Source organism: Acipenser ruthenus, chromosome 1 (genome assembly GCF_902713425.1).
Source record: "Acipenser ruthenus chromosome 1, fAciRut3.2 maternal haplotype, whole genome shotgun sequence".
In the NCBI taxonomy this organism is placed as follows: domain Eukaryota; kingdom Metazoa; phylum Chordata; class Actinopteri; order Acipenseriformes; family Acipenseridae; genus Acipenser; species Acipenser ruthenus.
This window is the reverse complement of record NC_081189.1, coordinates 7,839,768-7,852,583: the sequence shown is the minus strand read 5'-3', so window position 1 is coordinate 7,852,583 and position 12,816 is coordinate 7,839,768. Positions and strand designations below refer to the sequence as shown.

The 12,816-nt window shown below is 38.6% G+C and overlaps 1 protein-coding gene and 1 long non-coding RNA gene across 4 annotated transcripts; one reads left to right on the top strand and one right to left on the bottom strand.

Moving 5' to 3' along the window:
• Positions 1-3,470: 3,470 nt before the first annotated feature.
• Positions 3,471-8,688, bottom strand: LOC117403621 (transcription factor BTF3). Of its 3 annotated transcripts, none has more exons than XM_034005860.3 (6): positions 8,562-8,688; positions 7,190-7,258; positions 6,581-6,694; positions 4,962-5,163; positions 4,599-4,658; positions 3,471-3,805 (listed from the first exon to the last, which is right to left on the bottom strand). In XM_034005860.3, exons 2-6 carry the CDS (start codon positions 7,256-7,258, stop codon positions 3,759-3,761), a joined length of 492 nt encoding a protein of 163 aa, XP_033861751.1. In that variant the 5' UTR covers positions 8,562-8,688; the 3' UTR covers positions 3,471-3,758. The 3 variants fall into 3 exon arrangements, with proteins under 3 accessions (XP_033861751.1, XP_058846901.1, XP_058846790.1); XM_058990918.1 differs by having other exon boundaries at positions 8,626-8,650; XM_058990807.1 differs by lacking the exon at positions 8,562-8,688 and adding an exon at positions 8,370-8,405.
• Positions 8,689-8,715: 27 nt separating this feature from the next.
• On the top strand, positions 8,716-11,825 carry LOC131698593 (uncharacterized). Its single transcript, XR_009307646.1, has 3 exons — positions 8,716-8,760; positions 10,856-10,919; positions 11,429-11,825. It is a non-coding gene; the product is annotated as an uncharacterized LOC131698593 (long non-coding RNA).
• The last annotated feature ends 991 nt before the right edge of the window (positions 11,826-12,816 follow it).

The following is a 12,816-nucleotide window of genomic DNA, read 5'->3' as shown; positions in this document are numbered from 1 at the left end:
TTTTCAGATTCAACTGATTTTGCTTAATTCCTACATTTCATTTTAAAGAAAAAAATGTATTCACTTGGAAAAGCATACATGGCTTGGTTACAGTATATAAAAACTAAGTTGTGGGCTATCAAGTTTTCCAGGAGACCCCCTATTTGTTGCTGATAATTGAAAATCTCATGGTCGTGTTCAGTCTGCAGGGGCTGTGCCACCTGGAGGTGTCTTCTCATCCCTTTCGTATCATTCTTAATGGTGGGAACCATAGCAGCTGCCAGTGCTTTGGTATTCTGTGCAACACTTTGGAATTAATCTAAAAAATAAAAAAAAGCATAAATGCAAATTCCATTTTTCATAGATTGTATGTTTTGCATTTCCCTTTTTTAAGTTTGCAATCAATTTGAAAGGTTTTGGGTTCTCTTTTTTTCTGTATCTGTCTTTATCTAGCTTTGAGCTTGCCTGGTGAATCCGAACCCGGGACCTCTCGCACTATAAAGCATAGCGCCAATACCACGGTACAAAAGAGCTGGCTCCTATATCGGGCTTATGTCATCGTGTGTGATTACGTCACCTACCAGCCCTGCTGCTGCCTTCCCCCGAGGACTACTGTAATGTGATTTGTGAAGATAAAACTCATCCCAAATGCCTTACTAGGCTCTTTGGATACCTTTGTTTTGCTCCAGGTTTCTCTTCGCAACAGAGCAGATCCTCAACTAATTGCAATGGTTTCCTATGAACTCATTTGTGCACTCCTCGTGCTCACATACTATTACATACTTTATCTGCACGTGAAGTGATTGTGCAATCCCCGTGCCTAAATACGTATATTTTAAATCACTCGTGCTACATAGCCCCATTATATCCCGTGCACCAATACATATACACCAACCAACATAACACACAATACACACAGGGGCGGGGCACCCTGCCACAGTATGTCACGTGACATGTTGTATTTTATAATGTACAAAGTACCCAATTCAAAATCTCAGCTGAGGCCTGGCTTTAAAGGAGTAGTTAAGGCTAAAACCCTTCCCTATCGTTAGTATCACTGTATTCTGAATAGCCCATGAGGCTAAAACCCTTCCCTGTCGTTAGTATCACTGTATTCTGAATAGCCCATGAGGCTAAAACCCTTCCCTGTCGTTAGTATTCTGAATAGCACATGTTTCGATCTTCTGTTTTCTACTCAGGCGAGGCATGCTATCATACTGTCACACTTTTAAGGTTCATGTTAGAACTCCCTGTGTCATATGTAAACTAACAACCTGGGCAATTTACAGTAGAATGTATCATCACTTAACCTTAAAGTGCTTAAGTATGTAAGTTTATAGTGCTATGGGCGGAAAAATTGTCTTCACCTGAGTCAATGTGAAAATAAATCTGAAAAACAATTACACATTAAACTTGAACTTTAAAACAACAAAGAACTTTTTATTTTGAAAGCTGTTTTGCTAAATTGCTTTTTAAAATGAAGATAATGTATTCAAAATGAAACACTCAATAGCACAATGAAAATGCAAAGTATACTGTAATTAATTTATAGTAGACTACGCCTTTAATTGTAAGGCAGGGTTTGACATTTTGGCGTGACATTAATACAGTGGGATACTTACCAATAAAGACTTGTAACTAAGCCTCATTATTTATCAGTCATGGCAACGTCGTTCATATTATTTCAACATATACAGGGCTGATGAGCATGCTTTTGGTGTAAAGGCCATCCCTCACATGTTCAGTGAATGTGGGTTATTCTCTAATAACATCAATTTAAAAGCTGCATGTTGTCAGCATCAGTCACCATTTTCAAGAGGTTTTGGCAGCTGCTCATCAGCACACATTACTGCTGTCTTACAAGGAACAGTCTTTAACTAAAGGTCCTACATAAAACTGCACAGCCTTTACCTTTCCTTAAACAACATCTTGCACATGCCTCAAATGTCTCCTGCTTGCTTCAAGACATCTGTGTCCAATACTGGTCCCATTACAACCACTGCCACTTTTAACATTCTGTATGCACAAGGCTTGCCGGTTGATCTTATTGTACTGGTATTGCTTGGGTTTGACTAGTATGGTTTAAGAAAAGTTTTGGAGATTAAGGGGCTACAATGCTAGTTTTTTTTCCCATTTATTCCCTAAGGAAACCTCCCATATAGTCTTCAGAGTGAATTGATATTTCTGTGTGCGAGCATCAGAACATGAACATGCAATGACAATGTGTGCAATGGTAACAATCACTGGAGACTTCTGATCAATCAGGTAAATATGCTTACATGTACTTATTTAAAAGTACAGCAGCATTACATGCAGTTACCATAACACATTTGACATATTTCACCACTTTTGTTTTTGGATATAAAAACTTAAAAGGCCAAGTAACAGCATTTTTTAGGAGAAATCTATATGTATCTGCATCTATGCAGGGAGCCACAGTATCCTGTCATGGAGGTAATTCTCACACAGGTAATCTGTTACATACTGCAGAGATTGTCTCAAACTACTGACCTCACCATGCTTTCCATGTTTTCACAGCAAGAGAACAGATGATCCCATGTAAATAAACTTTTGTATTTTCACAGGGAGAAGTAGAAATTTGGATTCTATTGCTATTTGAAACAAATTGCTAAATTCCCTCAATGTATTTAATAGTAACAGATCAATTTTATACATTTGCAGATCTGAAGTGCCCAACCTGCTCTGGCTGGAGATGCAGTACAGTTTTCTTCAAAGACTGGGACTGCATCCCAAAATCTCGCTGTAAAGATGGGATTCAGGATTGTTGAGACTGGAGCGATGAAAATGATTGTCAAAACTAGCCACCTTTCTGTCCCTTCTGCTGTAACACTACTTCCATATGTTACTGGAGGAGGCTGTGTGGTCCAGTGGTTAAAGAAAAGGGCTTGTAACCAGGGGGTCCCCGGTTCAAATCCCACCTCAGCCACTGACTCATTGTGTGACCCTGAGCAAGTCACTTAACCTCCTTGTGCTCCGTCTTTCGGGTGAGACGTAATTGTAAGTGATTCTTCAGCTGATGCATAGTTCACACACCCTAGTCTCTGTAAGTCGCCTTGGATAAAGGCGTCTGCTAAATAAATAATAATACTGTGCATTAGGCAGGTGTTCTCATAAATATGCTCACAATAACACAAATAAAAAGATGTGTATCCAACACATTCATCATGTACTCAATGTCTTGCCAATTAAAACAGCACCCCATGCTACCTCCTGCTGCGAGATCAACTTGGATCAAGATGTCCCCAAATCCTTCCTTTTCCAATGTGTGTTTAGTGCTGGTCTAAGTATAATTCTTCCTCCAACACACAGCACTGACAGTGATGCTCACAACTGTCCAAACCAACCAATAACATATTTATTTTCCTGGAAGTTACAATTGCCATGACATTTTTGTCAAAGACAGTTTACAGTTATCAAAAGGTGATGTATTAAAACAAACAAAACAGTTCTAATAAATAAACCAAAAAAAGTGTACTCAGACATCTGTTTTTAATGAAATGCAAATTTCAATTCCAGACTTGTTCAGTTTAACCAGGCTGCAAAGTTAGGTCAAGTTTATGTTACTGTAATGCATGAGAGAAAGCAAGAGCTGCAAGACTGTGGAGTCTCCAATACTGTATGTTCTAATTATTCTTTATACTTGATCGGTAAAAGGGAACCATACAAAAAGAAAACATTTACAAAATAAAGTCACTGAAATACAAAATAGCAGCTTCATGCAGCCAATTCAAGTTGTGAGTCTCCTTTCTGGGTGATATTTAGTTTGCCTCGTCCTTTGAAGCCTCGTCAAAGTTCTCAACAAGGTCTGAAAAAAATAAGAAACAGAAATATTTAAAAAGTTACTACTTATAAAGTTGTTCACTAGAGATCTCCAAAGTGGAAAACCACTTATGTAAAAACAGAATTCCTATTGCAATGCTGATATAATTCAAACAGTGTGAATAATAGAATGTATTTTTTATCCTGGGTTCAATCATTATAGTACAGCCATCCGTGATAGATTTAGTTTTATGAAAACAGGTTTGCCATACAGTAATCTGTCGCATATCCGACTGCGGTGAGACCAGAGTAAGGGCAGATATGTAAAAAGTCAGATGAATCCTGTTTTAAATATCATGATACACAGCATTAACAATTACTATATTCACACAATTATTTCGTGATTCAGCTTTTATTAGGGAGCGCCCCTAAATCCCTTGTTTAGAAAGATACAGGGTATTAATGCTTGTGACAGAGAAGCCGTCTGCCGTGTGGATGTGTGCATTCGCTGCCGAGTGACAAGCAGGAGATCGAGACGGAGGATGAAGTTGATACGCCCCGCAGACGAACAGGATTTATTTACATATCAACACACTGAACAGCTCACGTGACACTACCAGCAATGGCAGCGCACGGAGCATATACAACAGTGTATGAAAACTTTGGTAGGATCTACAATCTCTGAAATCATCTCTGTTCAATAATAAACTGTGTGAATAATAAATCATTGTGAATAAACGGTTAGGGCGGATTACTGTATTTGTAAGACTAGATTTCATAGATATACAGCAACAACGTGCATTGAGAAGTGTATGCATTCAATTTATCAATATACTAACCTGGAACTTCATCATCATCATCTTCTTCACCTGCGGCAAGTGGTGCTTTCCCGTCCACAGCTGAACAAACAAAGACATAATGAAGTCACTTATATTTTCACAAATTCTAAAATGTTGCTTCTTTGGTGCCATTACTACTAGCAAAGCTATTATAGTACAAAAACAAACACGTTTGCCTCAACATCTCCACTGAAATGAAGATCACAATCTGACCTATGACAAAAGTAAACCTCCCTAGGTTATCTCTTACATTATATCAGTCAAATTCCCTTGGCCATTTTTAGCATTCTGCGTACTAAACAGGCCTAATGCTTCTTTGGAAAATATAACCAGATGTGTACCAAATTATTTCCACCAACTTACATTGTCTGGGCAGAGCCTCTGCCAGTCTCCTCAGGCTGGTCAGGCTGTCGGCTCCCAGCTGGTTCAGGATGCTGGGCAGCATCTCCGTCAGCTGTTTGGTCTCAGCGTGACCTGTAATGGTGAAGGTGTTGGCAGCTAGAGACGCCTGCACTTTCGGGTTGTTGAAGTGGATGACTGTTCCCTGGTTTGTGAACATGTTCACCTACAATGAGAGGAAAAAAATAATACAAGTTAGGAACAAAACAAGTATTTTTGGAATGTGCATCCCTCAATCCCACTGTCCTGCTAACATGTCCTGATCTTAATATTGAGACTAGTAGCTAACCAAGTTGTAAAGATCTTGCAGACAGGCTTCTACCTTTAATATACATAAGCTTCAGTGTCCTGCCCCTCAGGTTATAATTATGGATTGTGTACCCAGAATTCCAGATGCTAAGCAAGAGTCAATGGGTGCATTCACGATACTTCTTTGCCGGCTAGATTGCAGACGGGGTCTGCGCCTGACGTCACCCGTATATGCAGATGGCGCTTGGACAGTTTTGGGAGATTTCCCAGGCAGCAGCAGCAGAGCAGACATGTGACATCAGCTGACTTTATTGAATTTTCTGAATTCTGACAGCAGAAGAGTTATTAAGCAATTGTACCCTTCATGATCCCCGAGTGTTATAATGACAGATCAAATAAGGCACAGCCCAACAAAAGAAAATAAACATTGTATATTTTCAAATATGCATAAGTCTTGATAGACAGATTGATATATTAAACGTAACTATAGCAATGTACCCTGCTTACACCTGCCAGTTTTGGAAATGAATGTCTAGTTCTTTCTGAACCCATACAGCTCCATAATCATTAGAATGGAAAATAAATTATGCAGAGTTATTACAGTAACTTCAAGACTGTTTAAGATATGTCTTTGTCATTCACAATACAGTAGTAACTTATACAAGCTCCTTTTCTGTTATTCACACCCCCATCCTAGGTGGCAGTACACATTCCCTAATAGCTGCATGTCGTTCTCTACACTCCTCTTGCGCTTGGTAGCGCTCTTCTATTGTTTTGAAGACGGGTCTGCTCCAGCGCAGTTCCTTTTAGGGTCTGTGCCGGATGCGCAGACTTTTCACTTAGTGGATGCGTGACCTCTGTTGTCATATCCCGCTGAGGTCACGCAGTTTGCCGAGCTTGGACAGGGTATGCGCGCAGACCTGTGTCATTTGACGTAGATCCTGCGCACTCTCTCAAAAGTCTGCGCGACATGAACGCACCCACTATCAAATGAGGTCAGGGAGATAAGAGCTTGTCTTGGTCTTCCCAGTTTGAGCTGGGTAAAGGCAAAAAGCAAAACCCTGTAAAATACTGCAATTATAAAGTATTGTGTAAACAGCTTTTGTAAAGAATATGCAACATTGTTTTATCGTGTTTTGCCCAGAAAATAAACAGAAATATTGAATCCTCTTGCTAGCCTGGGACATTCGAGAAGCATCACAAAGTTACCAAATCCGTGGAAGGACTACTATTCTATTGCCAATGAGCCAGGCTATCCACAACATGCTTGACTTTAAGTAAAATGTCCCAAATCAGCAAATATTTCACAAGAAATCACACAATTACAGCATTACCTCCTCAATGCCAGAGATGTTGTTGACTCCAAGTTTCTTTAAGGAGAACTGAAGTTTTTTGTCATCTGCTGTTGCTGTTCTGTGGACAACCTTCTTCTTTCTGCGGGCTGTACCCTTCACAAAAAATAAATACATCAAATAAGTCAGGTAACACTACAGCAAAAAGTTACAATATTCATTTATAACTACTACTCACTGTTTACATTTACAATAATTTGATCAAAAATACTTTGAGTAGCAATTTGTATTCTGCTCACAGATCAAGTTCACTGAAAAGTGTTGACATTTATAATACACATTTTTTCAGACAATGATACAATTAAATAGCAAGTATTCTCATGTCTTGCATGCAATTCATATTTTATGTATCTGGAACAATATACAATCTTTCAAACCAAGACTAGCCTCGGAATAATTAATACAAACTTTTACTCTTTACCGAGTACTTAAACTGGTCTTGACATGTTAATCACAAGATGCAATATAATGATCTTCTATAAATGTCTACTGTCTTTAGTCACTGATGTTTCAGCAGTGGATAATTCAGCACACAATTAGTTCTGACTGCAGAACATTACTAAACCTAAGGTGTGGCCACAGAGATCTTACCTTTCCACCAATGCGGACTTGTGCCTGGAGTTTAGCGAGTTTTTCTTGATTCATGATTGTTTCTTTCATCTGAAAGATAAAATGGCAACAACTGTAAAACAAGTGTACTTTTTATCATTTTAAACAAAACAAATTGATGAAATGGTCACCAACAGCCTGCTAACCAAACAAAATGTGTAAGGCAGCTTTCTAAAGAGAATACTACAAGTGTAAATTCACCTTAGTCCAAACCAATTTCCAAAAGTCAGTGTATGGCAACGGCCCAATTTTTACAATAGCTAGGTTTTCACATTTACAAAACGACTTTAATGGCTGGACAAATTAGGAACAGCTGTGTACTTTCATTCGCTTAACAGCACCTTGTGACTACAATACCACACCATGGCAATGACATTTAAGGTGTAAGTTCAGGGTAAACCTGGAAACTACAGCTTCGTCTCCTTGATGTTGTTTAAGCTGCCCTACCAAAAACAAATGAAGACAAAAAAAACAAAAATTTGCTGCTACATTTAATTACAGTTTGATCTTAATGAAACAAAGCATTATATATTAGTACGATTAAATCCACTTTGACACATGGGGTGTAACCCGGAATATAAAGCGGCATTACAACAAGCAAACATATAATACAGGAAACAAAAAAAAAAAAAAACGTACTCTGGAGTTCAGAACAATATCGTTTTGATGTCTAATAACGAAAGCATTACCACACATGAAACCGTGCTCGCTACCAAAACGACAACTACCTAAACAACGATGTTTAGCAACAGATTATATTTTTTGAAGTTACTGACAGGGCCCACGCATTTAGAAGCCAATTGACACCACCCATAATGTATTTCTGTAATGTTAGTTCAAATACAACAGCACTAAGTCCAATAAAGCCTTTCACACACAGGGGTGAATATGATTAAATAACTAGAATGAAAAAAAAACAACACAACACATCATTTGTCGAGGCCGTTTTTACCAATTTGCTACCGATGAAACATCCATATAGTATCATTATTATTATTTATTTATTAGCAGGCGCCCTTATCCAGGGCGACTTTACAATCGTAAACAAAAATACATTTCAAGAATCACAGTACAATATTATATTATCCACAACGATACTACAAATGTAACAGTAAATCAATTAGTAACTAGAAATATAATCATAACCCCCAACTAAACTTACGATGTATGGTAAATAAAGCATACACTGATGTCAGCACGCTCTGTGTCTGCCCCACTACATAGACTGCGTTTGAGGCCTATCACACTGCGGCCCGGCCCGGCCCCCCCTTCAACAAAAACCCGAGTTCTCCCCCCAGTATTCTCGACCTTTAACGACACGTTTTGGCCAGAGGCTGTCCCGGGTTGTTTTTACCTTCTACAGCAGGACTTCGGTGTGACTGTGCAGGTACGTGGAGGTTTAATAGCTCCGCACTGACCTGCTGACTGAAGAGCACACACACGCGGGAAGCAAGATGGCAGCCAGAGGGGAGAAAGGAAGTGACGCAACGCTACAAGAGTACCGGCGCGGCCCAGCGGGAGGGGATATTTTCTGCAGGCAGGCATAGAGTTGAGTTAGTACTTTTTATTTTGATTGTTCAATTGTTGCGTGTGCACATATTGGCAACTGTGTGTGAATAGTATCCTTGCAAGTATTGTGCCATTGCAAATATGTATTGATTTGTTTAAAAAAAAGTGTATTGTGTTCTGTTGTCTTAATGAGATGGGTATTGTATTTGGAGGGGTGAGGTCTGAGGGTGACCTAAAATGGACATCGTACACCTGCCTTAGGTGACACACGTTTGTGTAAATAGGGGTTCCCTCTCATAATAACTGAATGGTTTGTTTTACAAAGGACGGTTATACATATATATATAATTAATCTTAACCAGGTTTTTAATCGTGTGCTTCCACATCGATGTAGATTATACAGCAAAACCGCAATGCCAGTACCAGCGGTCCAGGTAAGCTGTGTACCTAAAGTTTTTACGCATTAAAAAAGTCGAAATACGCACTAAATTTAAATTTAATGCGTAAAAATACACATAGCAATTTTGCTACACTTGTTGTCTGCCTCCCCTAAAACTTCCACTAACAACTACATCTCCCAGAATACCATGTCTTCAGTCACTAGGAATCTGTACAGAAGAAAAACCAACCCCACAAACATTATCCAATCTCTGGCTAGCCCTGTTGTCTTTGCAGCCAATCACAGTAAGAATAAGAAAAATTCGAAGCTACACAGGTTGAAGTGTAAACACCCCAGTCCAGCTACAAATCCAACTGGAACCATTGTCAGAGGCAACCGCTAGAAAAAGGGGCCTATAATAGTAAACAAACTGTTCTATAACTTAGTAATGAATTTCCTTATTTTATTTATCTGTATGACTTGATATTGACGTTTTAAGACAGGGGTCTCCAATCCTGGTCCTGGAGGGCTGGTTTCCCTCCTGGTTTTTGTTCCAACTGTACCCTAAATTACATAATTGGACCAATTAAGTGCTTACCAATTAATTAATATCCAATTAATTAATTTAAAATATTTAAAATATATGTATCAGAATTAATTTGCAGTTAGTGTGATACCTCGAACACAATGTGTTGAGCCTATAAAGAATGTAGAACACACGTGTGGTTGTACAGTACTTCAAAGTAACATTGCAGTTAAAACGGAAGGCTCTTTTTTAATGTCTAGCCCATTACCATTAAAGAATGTACAGTATTTATCGAAATTACTCATGACTTCAGGGCAAGGTTGCATTTTACCCCCTGAAAGTACATTTTACTCTCTCACTTTTAAAATTAGAGGGTAAGTTACTCCCAGACCCAAAACCAAAAGATGGAACACTGGTTTATTGCAAATATGATCATTTGATTGACAGGAACATCTTTGCAACCATCTCCAAAAGTCAAGCACACAGACTACTATTCGCTTATTTAGCAGGCGCCTTTATCCAAAGCGACTTACAGAGACTAGGGAGTGTGAACTATGCATCAGCTGCAGAGTCACTTACAATTACGTCTCACCCGAAAGACGGAGCACAAGGAGGTTAAGTAACTTGCTCAGGATCACACAATGAGTCAGTGGCTGAGGTGGGATTTGAACCGGGGACCTTCTGATTACAACCCCTTTTCTTTAACCACTGGACCACACAGCCTCCTAAAAGGTAACTCCCACATTTATATCAACCTCGTTGTAATGTAACCAGGAGCATTTAACCCTACCTACCTCTCCATTCAGTGATGTGCTTTGAGTTTACCCCCCCTCATCCCCCTCATTTCTGGCTTTCTTACCAGCTGAGAGATGTCAAGCAACATTTCGAGGTAGCACCAAGTACCCAGAAAGACGAGACCAAGCGCCAGAACCAAGCAAGCCAAATGCGACATGCTTACGGCCACTGTTTTTTTTATAAAAAATGTGTTTGTTAAATAATAATAAAAAGTTTTTTTTTTTTTAAATCGCAAGAGCTGATCTGCCTGACAGTACACATAGCTAGAGAGCTGCTTACTCAATATGATGAAACTTGCTAAGAACATGCTTTAGCACAAGCTTTTCAGTGTATCAGCATCTAGTGGGTATTGGGAGGGTGTCTGGCTGACTGTCACATTGTACTGATATTTTACAGGGCAAGGATGCCACTCACATACTTGTTAATCCATTACTTTCAGGCCCAAGAAACATGCTGATGGAATAAACACCCCAATCATTTTCGCCTCCTGGTGGACTTCCGAGGTAAGCATGTGTGTATTCAGTAGCAGTAGGTATTGGCTTTTACCTAGCAAGCAAATCTCAATGGTCTGCCATTTCCAGTAGGGCCATTCAGAGTATATTGTAAGTACAGGGTAGGTGTGGTGATTACTTAACATTGCACCGGTATTTGAACATTGAAATTCATAGCAGAGAGAGAATATTCTTGAAGAACAAATAGCTGTTCTTCTGCCAGGTATTTCTATCAAGTACCATTTCATTTTTAGTTTTCCATGGTGTACAGTTAAAAAAAAAAAACAACTGACAGAATACAATTGAAGGGGCAAACACGAAGTGACCGATATCTCCACAGCATGGCACATAGCTATTCACCTGATTTCTATGGGTCTCGTGCTCAGATGCGTGATGTTACCACATAAGAAAATGAATGTATCTGTTAATTATCTGCTGTGAGTGCAGTATATGATGCATACATGGAGGTTGTATGTAACGATTTTGGCATGTGATTGTTTTTATTGTATGCAATTGAGCAGGGCAATGCATCAAGAAGAAGAAGAAGAAGAAGAAGAAGAAGAAGAAGAAGAAGAAGAAGAAGAAGAAGAAGAAGAAGAAGAAGAAGAAGAAGAAGAAGAAGAAGAAGAAGAAGAAGAAGAAGAAGAAGAAGAAGAATACTCCAGTTACCCGTAAGCCTGCTTCAATGTACAATATTATACGTAACCCTAGTCCAAATTACTTATAGTATATATAGACAGTCATCAAAAGTTTAATTGCAGAACCACAAGCTTGTTGCGCTGACAGAATGCGTCCACAAGGTGGTGCTGTGGTCTACAAACACCACACTTTTAGGTACCGGTGTTGCGCTGATTTCTGTATCCCCGTAGAATTCTGTATCCCCGCATGATTCCATGCCTGTGCAGATGCAGTTTTTCAAAGCTGGACGTGGATGCGTGATATTCCTGTGCCCGAGTCCCGCTGTGTTCTCATGCACTGCCATTGAGTTCTGCTGCAGTTTGCAATAAATATTCAAAACAACACCAAACTAATTCTGTAGCAAAATAAAACAGCACATTTAACACCACTGGTTTTCTACAGCACGCTCAGCCTCCTGCGTTGCTCAAACACACGAAACCCTTGATTAAAAGTAACCTTATAAAACTGTATTTTTCTTTTAAGACACATTTTAATTTTATTACATGTAAACAATGTTCAGAAACATCAAGCGTCACGTGTAGCGATCTTGATCTACGCAGGCGTCAAATCTAAGGGGATACAGAAATCAGCGTAACACTTGTAAGGGAGTTTTTCACCATCCTGGGATTTAATTATGCTCGTTCCATAGTAAATTGAGAACACTTTATAAAAACAATTTTCATGGAGTGAAATGCCACTTAAGAATTGTATTTCCCCAACCATAAACACGCGTTTAGAGTTTTTTTTTGTTTTTGTTTTTTTTTTAATACAAGAGCAATCAAGGTAGCCTCGTCAGAGCCGTTAATGTGTGTTGTGTAAATTAGTCTTGAAAACAACCATTCGTTTCAAACAATGCGGTGGCAAACTGTTGATTGTGAAATGAAAACGAGATGTAGGCTACTTAAATACTGAAATCCGTTTAATCAAGGCATACCAGTATTATTATTTTAAAATAGAAAATAATAATAATGATACAAATGTCTAAAGAGCATCTGCTAATTTTTTTTAAGTTAAATACCAGCAGTGGCAAAACCTGTTCATATATAAAGGCTTGTATGCATATATGATACGGGAAATTAGGAACAGCAAACCTGAAAAGTTGTGATTAAACTAAACAATGCGTTTCTGATGTTATTATTATTATTATTATTATTATTATTATTATTATTATTATTATTATTATTATTATTTTATTTATTTATTTTTTTTTTATTATTATTTTTTTTTTTTT